Source organism: Mixophyes fleayi, chromosome 5 (assembly GCF_038048845.1).
Source record: "Mixophyes fleayi isolate aMixFle1 chromosome 5, aMixFle1.hap1, whole genome shotgun sequence".
In the NCBI taxonomy this organism is placed as follows: domain Eukaryota; kingdom Metazoa; phylum Chordata; class Amphibia; order Anura; family Limnodynastidae; genus Mixophyes; species Mixophyes fleayi.
Window position 1 is genome coordinate 22,741,712 of NC_134406.1, and position 24,474 is coordinate 22,766,185.

Consider the following 24,474-nt stretch of genomic DNA (forward strand, 5'->3'; position numbering starts at 1 on the left):
CTAGAACTTTGTGGGCCCCATTGCAAAGTTTTTGTAAGGACCCAACGTACCACCTAATGATGAAAAACTCACATATACGCATGGGGCAGTGAAAAGGACAAGTTACAGCCTTGGACCTGTTTGGTACATGGAGGACAAGAATCCCTTTCTCAAGGAGCTATACATTTTTTTAAATAAATTTTTTCACTTTCACATCATGTTCCCAAACTGATATGATTATGGGTTTCAGCCAAACTATCCAAACCCTCTCCCATTCAGACATCGTCCTAGGCTCCTAGTCATGTCATTCATTTATTGATGTCAAGAGGACATCCGACGTGTAGACTTAATGAAACCCCCACTCTTAAATCTCGGTTCAAATATGAGATAATTTCAGTAATAACCTGAGCTGAGAAGCCCAGCTGTTACCTGGGAAACCAATATTACCGTAACTAGATGTAAAATCATAACCTTTGCCACCCACTGTAAAAGACAACAATGTGACACCATTTGTGATCTCAAATCCAATGCTTAGAATAGTCACACAAGCAATCTCAATCTAAAATAATTTACAAAGAACACAATCACCACCTCTAAAGATTCATCTGGAATAATGTCTTGTGTACCATATATAACATATATGTATTGCCAATTTACCTGCAGCACTGTTTTTAAAGTGTATTTCTTGTAGGAAGACCACCTAGGTCTTTGTCGGTAAAAAGCTCTCATATAAGCCTCTTCACATTGTACAGACTTAGAGACAGGCTAGTGATTTCAGAATCTTAAAAATATCTGTCTGCCATGCCATACAGCTGTGGTTGAATCTGAAAATGGGAATGATGACAACAGGATAGGAAATTCACAAAGGCTGGCACCACACAAAAAAAGTTAGCAATTTTTTAGGTGCCCATGGAGTTGGGCAGTGTTTTAGTACTGTAGGTAATTTTTAACTTTTATTTTATTCTTTTATTTTTTTTCTACAGGTGGCAGAGCTGGAGTGTGTTCTAATATAGAGAACACACAGCAGGGCAGCGCAGGCACTACCCTGCCAGCAGCTCTCACTGACAGGGACAGGAGGAGATTGAAGAAATTGGTGCCTGAATTAGGAGTGACAAGCGGTCTCACGGACCGCTGTCACTCCTGGAGTCTCCCCGATAACCTGCGCTGCCACTGCAGGCATAGAGTGCCAGTTATCGGATATTGCATTGGCGACGGCCATCTTGGAAAATGGAGGAGAGGAGAAGGGGGCTATACCAGGATCCCCCCTCATACATAGGAGGGGGCATCTGGTATTATCCGCTGCGGAGACCTCCCCTGGAGGTCTCCACTACTCTGCCACATAATACTTTTAATTTTTTATTTGAACACAGAATCGCTGCAGAGGCAGCATTACTGAAAGGGCTGGAGCTAACACATAGAGCTCCCCCTCCTTCCAGAGAGAGAGATGGTTTATCCCAGTCTTCTGGCGCCAAGGAGAGGCCCAGGAAGAGAGAACAGATCTGAGGGAGCAGGCACCAGGATACTGCTGTTGGACTTCTCCCCTGTTTGGCCTATGGGCTAAGTATCTGATTTATTTACACACATATTCTGTATTGCTGTGTACAAGTGGGCTAGTAGGGGTTATATTATAGTTCTCCTACTTGCTTAAGTATTATATTGTGTTTAAAATATTACAAGTACAACTTTTATATCTAGATTAGTTGATTACTTGTAGTTTTACATTTTTCTCTCCACACATATCTCTCTCTCTACTCAGCTAAATTTAACAATTTAAGTCTGTGTGTTTGGTGTGCCTTCCTTTATTAAGAAATGTCAGATAAGGGAAAGGGCCCTATTGCAAAATATTTTACATGTTCTAAATGTAATGTAAAATTACTCTGTGGGCAGAATGACCCGTTGGCGCTCTGCTCTGTCTGCGAGGCAGGGGTCCCGCCTGCGCAAACCCAGCATATTTCAGCCCCACGGACAGAGGAACCGGCCTGGGTGACCTCCCTGACACAGTCGGTTTCCTCTTTAGCACAGATGGTTTTTCAATCTAATCCATTGCTTTCTACTGTGGCTACTTCGGTGGCTAATACTAGTACTCAGTTGGGCCTCCCTGTTACCACAGGTTCTTTTGGAACGTCTATACCAGGACCTTCCTCTTCTCATACAGACCAAGCCCCTGTTCCCACAGAACCGGCATGGTCTGCAGCATTTATAAAGGGTTTGGATAAACTAAACCAGTTACTTGAATCCCCAAACATTCCGCCTGTTAAAAGGAGGCCTAGATCTGATAATACCCTTATGGTCCTTTCAGACTCTGAGGAGTTTTCAGAGGAAGAGGGGGAAATTAATTCTGATCCTGACCAGGTTCAACCTTTGGGACAGGAATAAAGCTCTAAAAGCCAATTTATTAATGATTTGGTTTTAGCAGTGAGTCAAGCGTTGGACCTCCCAGAATCGGAGGATACTACTCCTAGAGACAGAAGTCTATTATTCCCCCTTCCGTAGAACTTAAGGATATTGCAGTAGGAGCCTGGAAACAGCCTGATAAGAGGTTCTCTGATCCCAAAAGGTTCTCTTCCCTGTATCCATTGCAGGAGGAAGATGTGGTTCGCTGGGAGAGTATTTCAAAAGTGGATATTCCAATAGCCCGATTGGCCAAGCACACTTTACTTCCAGCTCCAGGTTCTTCATCTCTGCAGGATGTCAATGACCGTAGAGTGGAATCCCAGCTGAAATCTATATCTGCGGGTTCTTCCTTTAGGCCCACATTTGCTTCAGCTTGGGTGGTTAGAGCCATGGAAGCATGGGCAGACCAGCTGTCAGAGGCCTTGCAGGACTCTGATTTACTTCCCCTGGCTTTGCATTTGAAGGAGGCATCAGGGTACCTTTATGAGGTGGCCTAGAACACAGAGGCTGTATCCTCTTTTAATCATGCTGCGTCTATTTCAGCAAGAAGAATATTATGGCTGAAATACTGGGAAGGAAATGCGGACTCAAAAAAGTCTGTGGAAACCATTCCTTTTTCTGCAGCAGGTTTGTTCGGCCCGGAATTAGATACCCTGATCTCCCAGGCAACAGGGGGTAAAAGCTCTTCCTTGCCGGTAGAGGCAGACAGCCCAATTCTCAAGGCTCCTCTGCCAGGGGGAGATCCTCATTAGCAGCTAGGCGCCAGGCCTCCAAGACCCAGGAGAAGCCTGCGTCCTGATGACCACTCTGTTCTAGAGGGGGCACCAGTGGGGGATGTCTGTCGTTGTTTCAGGAACAGTGGGCAGCGTCCTCCCAAGATCCTTGGATTCGGGGCATTATATCAGAGGGGTACAGGATAGACCTGCTGGGCCCGGTTCCACATCGTTTTTTCATAACTCCGCTACCCCGAGATCCTTCAAGAAGTCAGGCAATACAGGATTGTGTCGCCTCTCCTCTTTCACACAGAGTTATCTGCAGGGTCCCAGATTACCAGAAAGGACGGGTTTTATTCAAACCTGTTTCTGGTCAAGAAGCCGGACGGCTCCTTTCGACCCATCCTAAACTTAAAGGGCCTCAATGTGCACTTACGGGTGGACAAATTTCGGATGGAGTCCCTAAGGTCGATGATAAACAGCTTAGTGAAGGATCAGTTTATGGCGTCCTTAGACATAAAGGACGCATACCTCCACATTCCGATTTGGATCCACCATCAGTCTCTCCTAAGATTCTCAATGGGATCCTCCCACTATCAGTTTCAAGCCCTCCCCTACGGCCTCTCAATGGCTCCGAGGGTTTTCACGAAGATCATGTCCGTTATGGCAGCATGTCTTCACCTTCAAGGAATTCAGGTCGTGCCTTATTTGGACGACCTGCTCATCAAATCCTCCACAGAGAATTGCTTACGTCATCACTTATCCCTCACCATGGCGGTTCTCGAGGGCCATGGATGGCTAATAAATTTAAAGAAATCCCAGATGGTTCTGTGTCAACGCATGGTTTTCCTAGGGCTCATTATGGACACCAGCCAGCAAAAGGTGTTCCAGCCTGTCGAGAAGATCAGTTCAATTCAGAGTATAACTACTCAGGTCTTGTCTTCTCCCAGCCCCTCAATGCACTTGTGCATGCGGATGCTGGGAAAGATGGTGTCCTCATTCGAGACCATCCCCTTCGGTCGAGCCCATTCTCAATGTTTTCAGTGAGATCTATTAACAAAATGGTCAGGATCCCACCTACGTTAGGATCTCCAGAGGATCTCTCTATCTCCAGGGACGAGAGAATCGCTTCAGTGGTGGCTGATTCAGGATCACATGACAGTGGGCAGGTCCTTCGCTCCATTGCCATGGATCATAGCTACGATGGACGCCAGCCTGAAAGGTTGGGGGGCGGTAATTCTGCAGCTCCGGCTCCAGGGACTTTGGTCGGTTCAGGAATCAGCCCTATCAATAAACGTGCTGGAGTTGAAGGCTATTCTTTTGGCCCTCCGGGGGGCCCAGTCACTCCTCCAGGGCCACCCAGTCAGAGTTCAGTCCGACAATGCCACGGCCGTGGCATATGTTAACAGGCAAGGAGGAACCAGGAGTGCAGCTGCAATGAATATTGCAGCTCAAATTTTGGTTTGGGCAGAACAATATGTTCCAGCAATATCGGCAGTATACATTCCAGGAATAAGAAATCGGGAGGCGGACTACCTAAGTCGAAACCAGATGATGCCGGGGGAGTGGTCACTCCATCCGGAGGTTTTCCAGTCTCTGGTTCAGAGGTGGGGTCTTCCGAACATAGATCTCATGGCCTCCAGACACAACAGAAAGGTTCACAGGTTTTGCGCAAGGGCAAGAGACCCCTTAGTGGTGGCAGTGGACGTTATGACGATGTCATGGGAGTTCAGGTTGGGATACCTGTTTCCCCCGATTCCCATGCTTCCTCGCGTACTCAAACGAGTAAGGCAGGGCGGTCTGCCAGTAATTCTAATAGCTCCCTCGTGGCCGCGCCGAGTCTGGTGCGCGGACATAATAAATAAATAAATCTCTATGGCAGAAGGACAGGGTTTCCGTCTTCCATCTCGAGACGACCTTCTTCTGCAAGGTTCCTTCCGTCTCCAGAATTTACCTCAGCTCAGTTTAACGGCATGGCTGTTGAAGCCAGCCTCTGGAGGGCTAGAGGTTTTTTCCTCCAGCGCAGTGAACACTATGATGCGAGCCAGAAAGCCAGTTTCAGCTCGCATCTATCACCGGATTTGGAGAGCCTACATCAGATGGTGCGAAAATAGGACATGTCACTCGTCCTCCTTTCGTCTCCCTCGCTAGTTGGTTTTCCTTTAGGATGGCCTAGAAGCAGGGCTTCGGTTAGGTTCCCAAAAAGTCCAGGTATCGGCACTTTCAGTATTTTTTCACCTGAAATTAGCGGATTTACCAGATATTAGGACTTTCCTCCAGGGAATCTTGCATATTCAGCCTCCCTATGTTCCGCCTACAGCACCATGGGATCTCAACCTGGTACTGGATATGCTTAAAGGGCCTCCTTTTTAGCCATTACTTGTGGCAGATTTGAAGTGGTTGACCTGGAAGGTCCTTTTTCTTTTGGCTATTGCCTCTGCACGTAGGGTTTCGGAATTAGGAGCTCTGTCTTGTCCGGGAACCATACCTGGTTTTCCACGAGGACAGAGCGGTGTTAAGAACCCTCTCTTCCTTCGTTCCAAAAGTAGTTTCGGCTTTCCATCTTAACCAGGAAATTGTAGTTCCGGTCTTCTCATCTACTTCCCATTCGGATCAACAGTCTATGGAAAAGTTAGATGTGGTTAGGGCTCTCCGCATTTATGTCAAAAGAACTTCTCAGATTAGACGTACTGATTCTCTGTTTGTTCTTTATGATGCTAATAAGAGAGGCTGGCCAGCCTCAAAACAGTCCATTGCAAGATGGATTACGTCAACCATCAAGAAAGCTTACATGAAGACTAACCGTCCTGTGCCGGAGAGACTTACGGCCCATTCCACCAGATCGGTAGGGGCGTCGTGGGCAGCGAGAAATGGGGCTTCTGCAGACCAGCTTTGCAGGGCAGCCACCTGGTCCTCTGTCCACACCTTTACAAAATTTTACCAGTTTAATGTAGTTGCATCCGCGGATGCAAATCACGCTCGTAAAGCACTACGAGCGAAGTTTTCAGAGTAGTCCCACCCTTAAGGGGCTGCTTTAGAACGTCCCCATGGTAAGCAGTGTCCCCCAGACTGGATGAAAGAGAAAAGAGGATTTATGTACTTACGTTAAATCCGTTTCTCTGATTCCGTCTGGGGGACACTGCGATCCCTCCCTTCTGCTTTTCCTCTGTCTGCTCTTGGTTGATTGACCTTTCTCCTTGGGGCTTTTTAATTAACTGACAGGAAGAGGAAGAGGCAGGGGGATTGTAGAGGGGAGGGGTCTGTCGGCAGTACTAAAAGTTAACTAGTTAGATGCCAACTGACCAAGCTCCCTCCACAACCCATGGTAAGCAGTGTCCCCCAGACGGAATCAGAGAAACGGATTTAACGTAAGTACATAAATCCTCTTTTTAAACCACTCTAGAGGGACCAGGATGTTACAACAGTCCCTGCTGTCATAACATTACTTCCAATGCTGCAATTCCTTAATGCCAGCTTCAGAGGAACTAGTCAAGCATTTTGGAGGAGAAAACGCCCAACCCACACAGCCAGGACCTTGAAGCAGCAAAAGTTGGATAGTAACCTCTAAAAATGTCAACAATTAGTGCCCAGCTCATAGTTACTAGTCCCTGTTCTATTGATAGAGGATTGTTCCTCACCCGCAACAGATGTATGAGATCCCTGGAGCAAAAACAAATCTGCCATTTCAGACCAGAAGAGTTTGCAGCAAATCATTAGAAAGTTCCCCAGATAAGAGTTGAAGAGAAGCTTCAAGAAAATCCATTATTGACACACTTCTCACTTTCTCATTTAATTTCTCCTTGCTAGTGTAATAACACATCTGCAAATGACATCTCTGGGTCCTCCCCCATTGGGACAGCATAGATTTAGTCAAAATGTCAGTGGAGGTACTCAGGTCTTTTTAGTACCATATTAAAGTCTTCCTGTAATGTTGCTGTTCTCACCTCTCATAGCTTCTGATAGGTTACCGATTGTATTGTTATTCATCCTGGTCATGTTTTCTTGGTTATCAAGCTGGGTGAAGAGCCTGCGGGTCTGTCTGTCCCTGACAGATGTCCTATTAGGGTGTCACGGGCCGTCCCCGCACTCCCCATAGGTGCCAGGGACGGATGCCTTCCTTTGCCGGCAGTTCATCCCGTTGCTAGTCAGTGGGATGCCTTCTTCCTACGGGCCTTGCATTGCTGTGCGCATGTGTAGTTCGCTCGGGTCTCCGTTGCCAAGCAACGGGACGCTTCTCTGCACTTCCAGTCGGCGGTCAGCTGTTCGGGCTGCTGGTTCCACTGCCACCAATCAGGAAATGGGCTCCAGTATTTAAACCTGCCCCTAACACTAGGTAGGCGCCAGAGTATCTAGGTCTTCCTATGCTCCAGTCTGTTTCCCTGCTCTCTGACTGACCTCCTGTGTACCGACCCGACTTCCTCTGGTTCTACTCCTGGATCTCCCTTTGGCCTGATTGCTTCCGCTGTACCTAACCTTTGGCTTGCCGACTCCAATTTGCCTTCTCCTTTGGTACGGTTTGACCTTTGCCTGCACGACCATGTCTGTTCACCATTCACTTCGCTGATAGCTAACTTGGAGGGCCGCGACCTGCAGCAAACTCCCTTGCGGGGGTCCCTGGTGAAGACCGGGGGGTGTGTTTACACTCCGCGCCTCCTAGCTTAGCAGAGCAAATATCAGCAAGTGGTCTTCAGTCCCTGTATCTTGTGACATAGGGTTTTTAAACAGGTATTCAGCCTTTTCTTCCATCCTCTGTAACCTGTGACAGGTCTGAGTGCAGCATCTTGGTAGATCCTCCCATCGTGTGAGTGGAAGAAGCCACCAAGCCGCTCTGTGTGAACAATTATGAGATTTCTCCTGCTTCTGAATAAGGCGGCTGTACCCCCCCCCCCCCCCCCCCCACCCTACCATCTCCCACAGCAGTTCCCCATATCAGTCTGCACTGAATTTTAATGTGTGAGCAGATAGTTTACGGAGTTCAGCAAGTTAGTGTCTGCTCAGGAGTCGGCACCATTTGGAATTTGGTCAAACGGCCTGGAAAAAAAAACCTATAGACCAGGCTTGACTAATCTGTGACACTTCAGGTGTTGTGAAACTACAAGTCCCAGCATACTCTTCCAACAATAAGCTGGTATATATTGGCAAAGCATGCTGGGGCTTGTAGTTTCACAACACCTGGAGTGCCACAGGTTAACCAAGCCTCGTATAGAGCATGTTGTTGATGTAATTATAATTGTGTTTTCATTGTTGTAACTTCTGTTCACGTTTACAGCGTTCCAGATCCAGAGAGAACACACTTTATATGGGGACTCAGCAAAGTAAGTTCTGATCCTATATTGCACTACTTCTAAGAACAGTTAACCTTCACTTTGTACTACAGACATACAACATGGATATATTATTATATGTTCAAAAGTATAGTAAGTCTTGTAATAAACATCTCTAAGGACTTCATTTATAGAGAACATGCTCTACTAGACAGAAGATTACATTTTTTTGAGTGCCTACATATTAAGCAAAAAATGCATTTACAAATTTTAGTATTGAATTCTATGGAACAAAATAAAAGTTTTGGGGAGTTTAACACCTTAAAGTGTGCCTGTCAATTTCACACAATGGGTCTCAATTTGGTTGCTAGTCCATGGTCCAGAATCAGACGCATCTTGAGTATATGACTCCCTGCACTTATAGAGGCGGATTGGGGGAGGCAATGAGCGAGTAAGCGTAGGCCAAGTATAGTGAGTAAATGCGACAGATGTAGTCCTGGATGCAGAGGAAGGAAACGTATCAGTTGCAGATGCTCTAGCCCTGGTGCAAGTTACGAACTGGTGATCAACCGAGATGTGTCCAACTTGGCACTCTATATACAATGTGCTATTTGTTTGGATGCAGTTTACGTTGTTTTATACTCAAATGGTGTCCAACTCTACATGAGGCCATGTAGGCGCAGTGCAAAACATCTTGGTTTGCATCACTGAGTCTAGATGGTCAGGTACATACCTAATTTCCTCTTTCAGGAGACACCTCTGCAAACTACGGGCAAACCACGCCTACATAGGTGTTGGGAGAGGTGCAAAATTCTGAAGAGGGGAACTGTGCAATAGTGAATCAATTCTGGACAGTTACTAATAAATTCGGAACTTGCATTTTCAACATAAAATGTAAATACCGTATTTCCCCATGTATAAGATGCACCTTTTTACCCCAAATTTTGGGTCTAAAAAGAAGGTGCGTCTTATACAATGCAAGTTCCACTTACCTGATTGAAGAAGTCGGCATCCGGTGTGAGGAGTCCCCGCTAATCAGCGCTAATCAGCTCCAACAGCTCCAGCTCCAGCTCCAGCAGCTCCAGCGGTGTTCAGCGTGTCAGCCGTTACAAAAGGACCTTCAGGTCCTGCAGGCGCCTCCCACAGTGTCAGCGCTGTCAGTCACATGACTGACAGTTCCGATGATCGCTGCTGCAGATTCCTCTGTGTTTCCCCTACAAAAGCTGCACAGTCTTGTTGACATTAGACAAGTCACGTAGACACGCTTGGGGCAAGACTGTGCAGTAGCGCTCATTGCCTCACTGCCTCATTGCCTCACTGCCTCACTGCCTCATTGCCTCACTGCCTCATTGCCTCACTGCCTCATTGCCTCATTGCCTCATTGCCTCATTGCCTCATTGCCTCATTGCCTCACTGCCTCATTGCCTCACTGCCTCACTGCCTCACTGCCTCATTGCCTCATTGCCTCACTGCCTCACTGCCTCACTGCCTCATTGCCTCATTTTGGTGTGAATGTGTTAGCTGCTCTAGTGAATCACAAATTACAAGCTACAGTGTGCTCTGTGGCAAAAATTAGAAAGAGCCTTTTGATTCCTCCTGCTGCACATTGCATTGAGTTCAATAACTTTATATAATACATCTTTTTTTGCATTTTGGGCCCCAAAATTAAGGTGCATCTTATACATGGGTGCGTCTTATACTTGGGGAAATACGGTAAATACAAACACCTCCAAATCTGTTGTTTTTACCTATAAAAAACAATTGAGAATCTTCCTTAATGCAGTAGTGCAATTGGAAATGTCTCATTAAAATAGGATGGATATATTTTAATGTATACCAATAAATATAAATATTAAGTTGTATTTAATGTTTGTTTATTTGATTGGTTGCTATAGGCCACATCTCCACTTTTTCAAACCCACAGTTTAGTAAATATACCCCCAAATATTAATATTCAACATCCTGCTACTGGAAAACCACCCCTTTCATTAAAGTAAACATTTCCAATTTTTCACCTAAAATACTGCTCAGCTTCGCCTCAGTTTTCGTTTATGTCGATCATGAGAGTGCAAGGACATCAGGAATGCTATTATTATATGTGGCATTTCTGTGTTTTTAAATCTTCTTTTTACATTGGGTAAAGTGCGTCAAGAAGAGGGAAGGAGGGCACAAAATGCTTTCCATTATCAGTACAGACAAGACCCAATCTCTGCCAACCAAGAGCTAGTGCAAGAATATAGCCCTTTGGTGGAGTGGAAATGTCTTTACGCCCTCTGAGCAGCAAGAAGTGCCCCTAAAAGTGCTCTCTCTCAACCTTAGGTTATTTCAATAATCTGTCTCTATGAAATTAAATCTCATCTTTGCACTGCTTCCCATAAATAGGTTCCACTGTGCGCTTACTCCTTACTTTGCAAGCAATATCCTCATCCCGTTAAGCACATATCCCTCAGTGTTGTTCCTGGCTCCATGTGAACTCGTTGCTGAATTTTACTTTACTGATATCACTGAGATAATTATATTCTCCTGCACATTGGTTCAGCCCCCAAAATGACTGCCTCCTCTGTGTGTGGGTGAGAGAGGTGCCCTTAAGGTTTTCAAATCATCAGTGCTTAATAATCCATCCAGTCCTTAGGAGGGCTGGCAACTTTTAGGCTGGTGAGAAACACAAGCAAGTGGCCCGGCTCTATTACCACTGCGCCACAACACTAAAATGGTCATGATGAAAATTGTGTGGGCGTGGTTTGCCTAATGTGGGTGTGGTAACCAATTAAATATTCTAAAAATGATGTTAAAGAGCTATGATCTAATACAACACCTACCAGCCCCATCGGACTAGTAATCATTGAGTGACTATTCTAGTGATGTCTATACAATTCAAAGCACATTCTAGTATTCTATATACAAGATAGAAAGCATTCTAATACTCTATATGCAATAAACAGCATTATAGTGACTTGTGTACAAAATCACATTGTATTCTATTAATCTGTATGCAATACAGGAATTATCCAAGTGGTCTCTATATAATGCAGAGAGCATTCTAGTAAACTATGCAAGATTGAGAGCATTCTAGTGATTTATATTAAAGAGACAGCAATCTAGTAAATTCTACTGATCTCTATACAAACATACAAATGGAGAGCATTCAGGTGACTGTTTGCTGGATGTATTGTTTATTAAAATGCTTTCTGTATTGTATATCAACATCTGGTGTAGGTTTCTGGTTCAGCAAGCTACTGAGCATAGCGAGTCTTAGTATACAGCAGCATGGACTTTTAGAAGTGCTTAATGTATGCAGTCATAGATTGACAAGAACTAGGGTAGGTGGCTATCCGTTGTATGTTAGAACATGTGAGTTGTGCCTCATCTAACAATGGATTTTTTCCTTTTGGGATTCGCATGAAGGATTTTGGCATGAATGGCCTCAGAGTCGGGATTGGTTATACAAAAAACCAAAACATCCTCAAATCCATGAGTCGTCTGGCAACCTTCCACCAGTGTCCAGGTCCCACGCAGTACATGGTGTGTCAATTACTCCGAGACAGAGGTTAGTCATCAGATTTTCTAGATACTTCCATACAGGCTGGCCACATTAGCCTGGGTCTAGGGTGGCAGGATTGTAGAGGTGGCACACTGATAAGTTTATTACATGCAGCCCTCTGGACCAATGCATGTTACTGATTTCAGAGTGGATGATTTCCATACACTGTCGCTGCCATGTGCAGCAATAGCTGGCTCTATCATTGACCGTAGTGTGCAGCTGTTCCTCCATAAACTTCAGCAGCCAATGGGTGTTCACCACAGGAAAAGTAAGTGGAAAACATTTATAACCAATGATTTCTCCAGTCATATACTCCTTGCACTCAGCGACAGACTGGCTGGGAAGGCAGTGGCTGCTTTGTACACTAACCCCTGTGACCTTGTGGGTACTCTTTACACTAGCCACTCTATTCATAATGTAAACAGGACGTTGATGTTGGTACTGGTGCGTGCTCAATATCTGGACATATGCATTAGAAGACCTTAGTTAGGATACCTTATTAAGTGTTGTTAATTCTTTTAGTTAGCCAAACTAACCGATCGGTCCCAAGCAGCTGTGAGCAGAGAGGGATGCCTAATAGAGATTATTAAAATGTATTATCTGTATGCAATGAATCCTTTGTGTCTGACACAGGAAATACAGAGAATTTACAGAGTTTAGGTAATGCACTTAAATTATTCCTATCGATCCTTTTCAACAGAGCCTGCTCGCAGCGCCAATGGCTCAGTCACTACCCCAGTCAGGATAGTAAGAAATCTGGGAGCTGTGCTCGTTGGCTGAGCCACAGGCAATAACTAAAGTCTGCTCCCCGTCATGAAGAGTGATTGGTCAGTGGTAGCTGAGGTGTGGGGGGAGTGGTGGTGGAACATGGGGATATAGAGATTTGAAATAACGTCCTAGAAACAAATATGCAAACAAACAGAAAATTTACTTATGGGTATTTGATTTCAATGACATCCGTTTGATTTCGGTCTTTGCCCCCTGCGCTTTCAGAGCATGATACCCACTTATAGAAAAGCTCTTATTGAAGCTCATAAGTATGGGATTGGGATCCCTGCTCAGCATGTGAAGTCAGGAAAAGAAGAAAAAAGAATATTCCTATAGAGGGCACTCAAGGGCTACAAACATTAAATAAAACGTAATATGTATTGATATACATTAAAATATATCCATCCCATTTTAATGAGACATTTTCAGTTGCACTACTGAATTAAAGAAGATTCTCAATTGGTTTTTATAGGTAAAAACAACAGATTTGGAAGTGTTTGTATTTATTTACATTTTATATTGAAAATGCAATTTCCGACTTTATTAGTAACTGTCCGGAATTGATTCTTTTATATTTATAACACTTCATAACGTTAATATATTGTGTGCAAATATGGTAATCCAACTTTAGCATTTACTGCTAGCTCTGTCAAGCCACATTTCTGTACACACACTTGTATGCCTGAGGTACCTCTGACGCAAATGCTGCTGGTTTTGTCTTGAGATGGATCCAACTAAACATATTTCTTGTGCGTGTCTTTTCCTACCTGGGTTCGTTGGCAAATGGTTCCACCTCTAGGAGCAATTTAATCAAGCTTTGGGTTGGAAAAATTGGAGATGTAGCCTATAGCCAATCGGATTCTAGCTGTCATTTTGTAGAATGTACTAAAACAAATGACAGTTAGAATCTGATTGGTTGCTATAGGCAACATCTCCACTTTTCAAACCTGCAGTTTAGTTAATATTCCTCCTAGAGTGACTGGGAACTTACTAGACTTATTCTGCAGAAATGCACTGTGTGGATTGGTTGATTCTTACTCAGGAGTTTGATCGGTGATGTCAGTTAATCAAATGACTGACTGCATTCTCAGCTATTTGACCTGTGTCATGTCCCATCTTCTTACTATCCAAATAAATAAACAAACAACCTATATGGGTTCTTTTAGTATGTTAGATACCTTCTCCATTAGAATGTACCTAATCTCTTTTATATATTTTCAAATTATCTTCATATTGATTTTCCAATCCCATTGGAATTGCATATCAACTGGCCCCAATATTTGGTCATTTTAAACACATCAATAGATTTAAAATACCAACGCAAATAGCTTTCCATGCTGGGTATTGCAGAATAATATTTAGGGCTTCAGTATGACAAATCTAGAAATCTTATTAGAGGTAGGTTTTATTGCACCACAATGAATCCTTCCACTGTATAGATGAGCGACATTGCTACAGAACTTTTAATGAATCAAGTTTTAAATAGAGAGGCCTTTTTTTTTTACAGAGCAGCAAACTTGTGGCAATACAATTTTCTGCATTTGGCAAGATGACATTCCACACAGTATTTTTAAATTCACATTTTGCAGAATTTAAAGTCTAAGAATAGAGCTGGGATGACAATGGCCATTTCAGTCTGTAGTGGGGTATTGATGGGGATAGAACTACAACACTTAAGGCCAAATAGCTCCGGCAGAACATTCAAAAGTTTGCGGAAGTTATCAAAAGTTTGCTATTCTCTATTCTGAAGCATCTCTGCAGTCATAGTAGTCTGGAAAAGTTGATTCCTGTAGCAAAAGGGGTTCAGTTGTATGTTACTGGTAATGTTTTACACGTTCATGAAACTCCACCTAGCTGGATCTGCTCCAGTCTTCGTGTAATCAGTATGTTGGCTATTATTATTAGAGAGAATTAATCCATCAGTAATATTTGATGCTTACAGTCCTCTTTCAATTTGGTTGGTCACAGACTGGTTGGACAATGTATTCTTTCCCACTAATAAACAACGTCTGGAAGAATCGCAGAAAACACTCGTCGTTGGTCTCAAGGACATCGGAATACCAGTGCTCAACTGGTCCACCGGGATCTATGTATGGGCCGACTTCAGAAACGTATGTTATCCACCATTGTCCCATAAGGGTTTTGGCATGAAGCAGAACAGTTTGTCACTGTTGATTTGTACATGTGAAAGTGTCACATGCAATGTTAGGAACAATACATTTTCAGGTACGTTTTCCAGACACTGTTTAACTTACAACATCGGTTTTTATATTGGCTTGTCCAAGTTCACAAAGTGCAACTCTAAGGTTTCAATTTATGATTGTAGTGCTTATTATGTCTTTATGTCTTTGTGTTATACTCAATAAATTGTCATTCAACAATTTCTTCTCTACTAGTAAGAAAACACACACACACACACACACACACACACACACACACACACTGCATCATATTTACTGTTCTTACTATAAGGAAATAGCTTTTGTAATAAAAGTAAATTGCCTTTCCTGGACGACCGTTGGATGTAAGGATATTGGTATTGTAGCTGATTACAGTTTTTCATAATCGGTGATGTCACACCAGGGAACCTTAATCCAAAATTCTATCTCTGTATCAACTGAACATATATGCACTTTGTTCTAAGCTGATGAGTTATGCTGCAGGGGTAGTATCCATGTAACCAGGGAAGGGCTGGCAAATTTTAGCCCAGGGAGAGCAAGACTCGACTCAGCAGCCTATAAGGAACATTTAAAAGGGGAAAAAAATGCAGGTGACCCAGCCCAGGATAACCCACTATGGGACAGCCCTGGGGAGCATATGCCCCCCTGCCTCCCAGCCCAGCCTGCCCCTGCATGTAACACATGAATTTCTGTAATGTTTAATTTGTTATAAAAACCAGGCCGCTCTCCAAGATAAACCACCCAAACTCACCCACAAATTTTCAGACTACATTCAGATGAGACGCTTTTTGGGTTCCCTACCAGTGGGCGAGTTTCTCCGAAATCTATCTGATTTAGAAAAACTATTCATCTCTCTTCCCTTAAGGAAAAGCATGACCTTTTTCTTAAGGGAGATTTTGCTTGACTCCATTCTGGGATTGGGAAATAGATCTTGGTCTCTCCCCTCAAGGAAGGCTATTGGGAGACTATTAGAGAAAGACAGTGGCTCAAGCTGAACCGTGCTTAAAGAAAATGCCTATAAAGTTTATTACAGGTGGTTCCATACCTCTGTCAAACTAGCAGTAATGTTCAGCTCTACCACCCCCAACTGTTGGGGGGACTATTGACAGATGTGGACGCGCTTAACAGCTCTAATGCCCTTCATTTTAATAAGCATAGGTTATAACAAGGAAAGAGTGTTTCAAGAACAACTAAAACATGTAAAATGTAAATTTTCACATAAGATGCACTAAGGTAAATTTCTATTCTTTCCCTTATTTTTCCCTGGAGATGTGTTAAAATGTAAAATGTGTAAGTTCATAAGTCTAACGTATAGTTTTACAAAATATCCTTAAATCAGCGTAAATACCAATACTTTTTATCTGCTGCATTCAGTTTTTAACATCCCAAACGTTTGAAGCAGAGATGGAATTATGGAGAAAGTTTATGGCTGAAAAACTCTACATCACTCCCGGAAAAGTCTTTGAGTGCCGGGAGCCCGGCTGGTTTCGTGTGACCACTTCCCACCCAGCTGACATCTTACTCACATGTAAGTACATATCCGCAAAATCTGATGGGAAATCACATCTTAAAACATAAAATTTAAAAGGAATTAGGCTGAAAACTAAATTCTCGATATGGTGTAGTAGAGCAAAAATCCTGGGAGCCATAGTGACCAAGAAATGTGTCCTGGCTACAAGACTATGTGCTGTACATTGTCGTCACTGCTTAAATCGTGATCTCATTCATTTCACCACACCGCCTATCTATTTAAGTTAATCTATTTATTTTATTTATTCCACCTTTATTTTTGTTCCCCACTGTACACTGTCTACACCGCTTGATCGTGATTTCATTCTCCTCCACTTCACATTGTTATTGCTCTGCCACTGCTCTTCTCCTTTTACATTGTCCACATTGCTTTCATTGGTTTCACTGCTTTGTCTTCGCTTCTAATTTGATCTGTTCCACTTCGGACTCCCTTCTGCTGCCCTCCTCTCTGTACTTCTCCCCCTCACCTCCCCGCTTCCTCCGGCCGTTCTTTTATTCCCCTGTCTCTCATCATGCCGCCTCGCTCCTTTCCCATACCCATCCTCTCCCCCAGCCCCCGCCAAGGGCCCATATCTCTCTATCCTGTCTCTCACCCCTCCCCTCGCTCCATCAACCCTGACAATCTCATCCATATCTCCTCTTCTTCATCCCTCCCTTTTTCGTGTGCTCTCTGGAACTCCAGGTCTGTCCGTAACAAACTGTCCTCCATTCACGACCTCTTCATCTCTAACTCTCTTAATCTTCTTGCCATAACTGAAACCTGGCTTACTTCTTCTGATACTGCCTCCCCTGCTGCTCTCTCCTATGGGGGCCTCTCTTTCACCCACTCCACCAGACCAGACGAGCGTCCAGGTGGGGGAGTGGGCCTCCTCCTATCCCCTAACTGCACTTTTCGGGTCATACCCACTCTACCTTCCCTCTCCTTCTCCTCCTTTGAAGTCCACTCCATTCGGCTCTTCTCCCCCATCCACCTCCGTGTCTCCGTCATCTACCGTCCCACTGGCCCTACCTCTCTTTTTCTCGACAACTTCGCCACCTGGCTCCCCCACTATCTTTCCTCTGACCTGCCCTCTATTATACTGGGCGACTTTAACATCCCTGTTGACAACTGTTCTGACCCTGCCACCATCAAACTTCTCACTCTTTTCTCCTCCCTTGGCCTCACTCAGTGGACCTCCTCCCCTACCCACTGTCTTGGTCACTCCCTCGACCTTGTCTTCTCTCACCTCTGTGATCTCTCTGACTTCTCCAACTCTCCCTTCCCACTCTCCGACCACCATCTCCTCTCCTTCTCTCTGTCCTCCTCCCCTTCTCCCCTTCTCCCACCTCGCTTAAAGCCACCCTCACCAGGCGCAACCTTGACGCCATTGACCCCATCTCCTTCTCCGCCTCTCTTGAAACTCTCCTATCACCCCTTCCCTCTCTGGCCTGCCCTGATCAGGCATCCTCTCTCTACAACCAATCCCTCACTACTGCCCTGGACACCATCGCCCCGGCCTCTTCTATCCAACTTACTCCCCAACCCTGGCACTCCAAACTCACCCGCTCCCTCCAAAAGTGCTCTCGCACAGCTGAACGCCTCTGGAGGAAATCTCGTTCCCTGGCTGACTTCCTTCACTTCAAATTCATCCTCTCCTCTTTCTGCTCTGCCCTGTCCCTCGCTAAACAATCCTTCTTCAAGTCGCTCATCTCTTCTCAGTCCTCCAACCCCCGCCGCCTCTTTGCCACATTCAACTCCCTCCTCTCCCCCCCCCCCCTCCCACTGTCCCGCCTTCCCTCTCGGCGTCTGACTTCGCCTCCTTTTTCTCCTCCAAAATTGAAGCCATTAGACACAACATCTCCTCCTCTCCCCCCACTCTCACCGCTTCACCTCCCGCCATCAACCAGCTGTGGTCCTCCTTCATCCCCACATCAGGTGAAGAAGTTTGCTCCCTTATTCTTTCCTCTCCACCCTCTACCTGTCCTCTTGATCCCATCCCCTCCCACCTCCTTTGCTCTCTCTCTCCTACTGCCTGCTCCTACCTCGCACACCTCTTCAACCTATCACTCTCCTCTGGTGTTGTCCCATCCTCATTCAAACACGCTCTTATCTCCCCTATCTCGACCCCACCTCTCTTGCTAACTACTGCCCTATCTCTCTTCTCCCATATGCCTCCAAATTACTTGAGCGGATTGTCTGCAGCCGCCTCACCAGACACCTCTCTGACAACTCCCTCCTTGACCCTCTCCAATCCGGCTACCGCCCCCTCCACTCCACCGAAACAGCCCTGGCTAAAGTTACCAACGATCTCCTATCAGCCAAATCCAGTGGTCACTACTCCATACTCATCCTCCTTGACCTCTCCGTGGCCTTCGACACCGTGGACCACCCCCTCCTACTGCAAACTCTTCTCTCTCTCGGCCTCTCTGGCTCTGTCCATGCCTGGTTCACCTCATACCTTGCTAATCGCTCCTTTTCTGTATCCACGCCTGGTTCTTCCTCCACCCCCTCCCCTCCCCCTGTTGGAGTCCCTCAGGGCTCTGTTCTTGGCCCTTTACTCTTTTCGCTCTATACTTCCTCCCTTGGGGTTCTCATCTCCTCTTTCGGTCTTCAGTATCACCTATATGCTGATGATATTCAACTCTACATCTCTTCTCCTGATCTTTCCTCCTCCCTCCTCTCTCGTGTAACTGACTGCCTCTCAGCCATCTCATCCTGGATGTCCTCTCGCTTTCTTAAAATTAACATCTCCAAAACCGAACTCATTGTCTTTCCCCCACCCAGGCTCCCTTCCCACCATGACCTCTCTATCGTTGTTAACAACTCCACTATCTCCTATGTCACCCAACTCTGCTGCCTAGGTGTCACTCTCGACTCCTCTCTCTTTTGCCCCCCACATTCAATCCCTTGCCCAAGCCTGTCGCTTCCAACTCCGTTACATTGCCCGCATCCGTCCCTTCCTCGCTCAAGATGCCACCAAAACTATCATCCATGCTCTCATCATCTCCCGTCTCGACTACTGCAACCTCCTCCTTACTGGCCTCCCCTGCTCCCGTCTTGCCCCCCTCCGCTCTATACTCAATGCGGCTGCGAGACTCATCTTCCTCTCACGCCGCTCCTCCTCTGCCTCCCCTCTCTGTCTTTCTTTACACTGGCTCCCCTTCCCCTACAGAATCCCTTTCAAACTCCTCACCACCACTTACAAGGCTCTCTCTGTCTACTGCCCCTTACATCTCTAACCTCTTCTCCATTCACACTCCCGCCTGCTCCCTGCGCTCAGCCAATGATCGCCGCCTCTCCTCCACTCTGATCACCTCTTCCCACTCTAGAATCCAAGACTTCTCCCGTGCTGCCCCCCTTCACTGGAACGACCTCCCTCACTCCATTCGTCTCTCACCCAATCTGTGCTCCTTCAAGCGGGCTCTTAAAACTCACCTGTTCCTTAAGGCCTACCAACCATCCACTTAACCTCTCACCTCTTCTGGTTCTCCCCTGCCCCCTTTCTCTCTCCCCGTTGCTTCACTGGCTCCCTTATGTACCTGATTCTGTTTACCCTCCCTTAGGATGTAAGCTTGTATGAGCAGGGCCCATCTTCCCTCCTGTCTCCATACCTGTTCTTCCACTCCGTCTCTACTGTATCTGCCTGCCTGGAGTTTCTGAAGTACTGGTACTTTGTGTTTATTGTTCTGTACTGTCTTACCCTGTATAGTCTACTGTTTGTACCATGTACGGCGCTGCGGAAACCTTGTGGCGCCTTACAAATAAACGATAATAATAATAATAATAACACAGGGGAGGGCTGGCAAATTATAGCCCAGGGGTGCAAGACTCAAATCAGCAGCCTCTTTTAATGGAAAAAACGTGCAGATTGCCCACTATAGGACCGGCCCGGGGGACAGATACCCCCCCCCCCCCCCATGCCGCCCAGCCTGCCCCTGTATACACATCACGTTACATACAGGGTATCATGGGCACTGTAGTTCCATACCACTCGCATGTATCGTGTCCTCCTTGTTTCATCTGCTGGCACTTTGTAGGCTGACTGGTCCTGCCTCCATCCATGCAGGCTCCTCACAAACAGTTATTTCAGCTTCACTCTTTGCACTTGTAAAACATCTCCCTTATCCAGTGCAGCTCAGTGCAACTCTGACACATGTTGTGCTCTACCCTGTGCTGTGCATCCCTCCTCTGCGGGGATGATATCGTTCATACATACTTGAGTCCGCTTAGGCTCTGACACTCTTCTCTAGTGTACTCTCAGCCTGGGGAATTTCACTGCCCCCCCCCTCCTCAAAATGGGGTCTTTCCCAGTAGATCTGATGCTTCACACGGCCATTGCAATTTACAAATACCCAGGTCCCCGGCTATTACACACTCCACTACAGCCATGTAACCACTGATCAGCTGTGTTAGATGACACTGCTGTGTGGGTGGTGGATATGTGTGGTGGACTGCATACAATGCTCTCATCCTGTCCCACACCAAAGAAAGAAGGTTCTGTAATTTGTGCAGCGTCCGGAACTGCTAGTGATTGTATCTAGCCTGCAGGCTAGGTGGGAAAATACCACCTACGGGTCTATATACATTTAGTTTAGAGGGCCAAAAAAGGGTCAACAAAAGTGGACCTGACTTTTAACATTTTTCATTTTTATCTATAATATTAAGGGCATGTGTTCTGTAGTGCTATAATACTATGTGTTTCTGGTAAATCTTAAAGCTTTAAATTAAAAGCTGCTAGCCTGTTACCTATGAAACAATTCAAATGACTGCATTACCAAGTTCCCTCAGAGAGAGACGTTATGATCTATCTTGCATATTTTTTCTTTTATCACCAGGTATACAGAAACTGAAGAAAGTGTTACAACGCAGATAAGCATTTTAACAAATAAAAAAATTACAAAAATTGTAATGGTTTCAGCTAAATCACTAAGCTCTCAAGTGGAGTATGTTAATGTGTTGTTTCAATAAACGAATTTGTCAGACATTAGTCTTTTCTAATTCTGCAGTATATACTTCTACAAAATAGAATAACAATGCTGATCTACCGCATGGTAAATAGTTACTGGATACTGATTTTCCATTCACCAGTCTGCCTGCACCAAAGAAGCAGAATTGTGGATTCTGATTCAGTTTGGAATTAGAAGGGTTCATCTGTGCTGCTCCGGATCCTCTCCCTACAATTACTGAATTGCTGTGTTACTATCTAAGATAGAGGCTACTTGCAGTACCTATTCCTCATGTTGAGAGATCCGGTGGAGCACTGGTACGGGTGAGTGCTCCCGAACTGCTAAGGTTGTCGGCATGGAACCCCTTCAGTTCTGCTTGTTGAGGGACATGGGACCTGGTGGCTAAAAATTAAAGGCATAGTTACTATTAAGGATATATTTGGACAGTCTATAGATTTAAACAACTGAAAGCTACATTCGTGGCACATAAGACAAAATTCCTCATGTACTTGTAGATTCACAATTTTGTAATGTTCATACTACATAATAGGTCCTCATTGCCCATCTCAGATGAGTTAGAAAACCTACTACCTTCTGATAACTAATAAATACAACCGCGTACAGATCAAAGCTTACAAGAGCTGGTTTAAAACGTGTAGCATGGCAAAAATATATTTCCAACCTAGATGACCAAGAGATATTGATAGGCCCTTTTAGAAAAGATAATTAAGAGTATTTGCTCCACCACGTTCTAAAAAGTACATATCAAAATAATAGTGTTTATTTCTCAAATCCAACGGAAACACATGGTGGAAGGAGAAACTGGGGTCTGCTTGAAATTTTATGAAAATGTGTCCCTCCTTTCAAAGCCAGTCTTTACTCAAGCACTAAGTTAGTAATTGATCTTGCCCTATTTCCCAACACTCTAGTGATTTCCCCTCTCGGTCCTCATCCGCATGGTACTTGCTTTCACCCCACCATCCTGTCCCCAGTCTACATCCGTAACAAGAAGGAAAAATAAACACAAAAATGTATTTATATCTTTCGATGTATAAAATGCTTTACTGTATTTTGTAATGCACAGCAAAAATACAAACAGGTATAAAACCGATCAAAGCTCAAATGTGTTAGGATCTGTGGAATTTAAATGTTACTTATTAATAGAGATGGTCACTGACCCCCGTGTTTTGGTTTTGGATTCGGTTTTGGATCTGGATTACCGTCGTGTTTTGGTTTTGGTTTTGGTTTTGCAAAACCGCCATTGCGTGTTTTGGTTTTGGTTTTGGTTTTGTTTGGTTTTGTTTTGCTATTTTTTGGGAAAATCCATGTTTTTGGGCCTAAATTAACCCAATTTAGTGCTCCAACTGTTTTAGAGACAAGTAATCTAATTGTTGAGGTAATAAATCATCCAAAAAAACAGTTTAATTCTTCGTTGGTAGGCCTATTCTACACACAAAACAGATTGTCTTCCTCTCCATCTATGCATATTGGCAATGCAGCCATCGTCTTTGAATGTATATTACACCCTACACTTATAGTTAAATATGTAAAGAAATGGAAAAAGCCAGTTTGGTTTCTGTCTCTCAAGGCCCCCCTCCACTTGTATAAAATACCAAAATATTCAGCCATTATAGACTGTACAATATTAATTGACATGGAGAAAGCCAGTTTGGTTTCTGTCTCTCTAGGCCCCCCTCCACTTGTATAAAATACTAAAAAATTCAGCCATTATAGACTGTACAATATTAATTGACATGGAGAAAGCCAGTTTGGTTTCTGTCTCTCTAGGCCCCCCTCCACTTGTATAAAATACTAAAAAATTCAGCCATTATAGACTGTACAATATTAATTGACATGGAGAAAGACAGTTTGGGGTCACTCTGTCTCTCTAGGCCCCCCTCCACTTGTATAAAATACCAAAAAATTCAGCCGTTATAGACTGTACAATATTAATTGACATGGAGAAAGCCAGTTTGGTTTCTGTCTCTCTAGGCCCCCCTCCACTTGTATAAAATACTAAAAAATTCAGCCATTATAGACTGTACAATATTAATTGACATGGAGAAAGACAGTTTGGTTTCTGTCTCTCTAGGCCCCCCTCCACTTGTATAAAATACTAAAAAATTCAGCCATTATAGACTGTACAATATTAATTGACATGGAGAAAGCCAGTTTGGTTTCTGTCTCTCTAGGCCCCCCTCCACTTGTATAAAATACTAAAAAATTCAGCCATTATAGACTGTACAATATTAATTGACATGGAGAAAGACAGTTTGGGGTCACTCTGTCTCTCTAGGCCCCCCTCCACTTGTATAAAATACCAAAAAATTCAGCCATTATAGACTGTACAATATTAATTGACATGGAGAAAGCCAGTTTGGTTTCTGTCTCTCTAGGCCCCCCTCCACTTGTATAAAATACTAAAAAATTCAGCCATTATAGACTGTACAATATTATGAAAAATGGACAAAGCCAGTTTAGGGTCACTCTGTCTATGACACCCTACCCTTAAGGATAAATTGCCCTAACAGCAGCCTTTCAAGATGGTATGTGATATGGAAATGCCACAAGTCCCTTTCCTCTTTGGGGGTAGATTGCACCCTACACTTACATAGAAAGTTTTAAAAAGATGTTATCGGCATCATCTTCAGCTTCATCCTCACCCTCATCAGTGTGTACGTCATCATCACAGACTATCAATTCATCGCCGCTTGAATCCGCCATTAGAGAACAGTCAGTGCTTGGATGTCTTGGATGGTGAAGGCCTTCCTCGTGGAAGATGTAGTTCATTTTTATAAACATCATTTTCTCCACATTTTTGGGAAGTAACCTTCTACGGCGATCACTGACTAAGTTCCCTGCTGTGCTGAACACTCGTTCAGAGTACACACTGGAGGGTGGGCAGCTTAGGTATTGCAAAGCAAGTTTGTACATGGGTTTCCAAATGGCCTGCTTTTCTTCCCAGTAAGGAAAGGGACTGTCTGACATTTCCATATCAACTACCTCTTGAAAGTAATCCTCCACCATCCTTTGCATGTTTATACTCATATTGGATGGAGTTATGGGCAAAGTGACACATTTTTTTGAAAAATCCTTCAAACCAGCCCAGATGTTAAATTGTTCTCGTCTGCCCCCTGTGTCTTCCCTGCTTCTTTTTTGGAAATTTAATTTTTTACGAG

At 44.5% G+C, this 24,474-nt stretch overlaps 1 protein-coding gene across 2 annotated transcripts in view; it reads left to right on the forward strand.

The window, feature by feature from the left end:
* The window catches only part of LOC142158153 (1-aminocyclopropane-1-carboxylate synthase-like protein 1), a 56,635-nt gene that overhangs the window by 16,749 nt on the left and 15,412 nt on the right, over positions 1-24,474 (forward strand). Inside the window, exons 10-14 of one of the 2 annotated variants that reach the window (XM_075211839.1) lie at positions 8,356-8,401; positions 11,756-11,897; positions 14,628-14,770; positions 16,214-16,367; positions 21,185-21,333. In XM_075211839.1, coding sequence (XP_075067940.1) covers positions 8,356-8,401; positions 11,756-11,897; positions 14,628-14,770; positions 16,214-16,367; positions 21,185-21,222 — 523 coding nt within the window. In that variant the 3' untranslated portion in view covers positions 21,223-21,333. Of the gene's footprint in view, positions 1-8,355; positions 8,402-11,755; positions 11,898-14,627; positions 14,771-16,213; positions 16,368-21,184; positions 21,334-24,474 lie in introns of those variants that run through there. The other variant, XM_075211838.1, reaches the window with a different exon arrangement.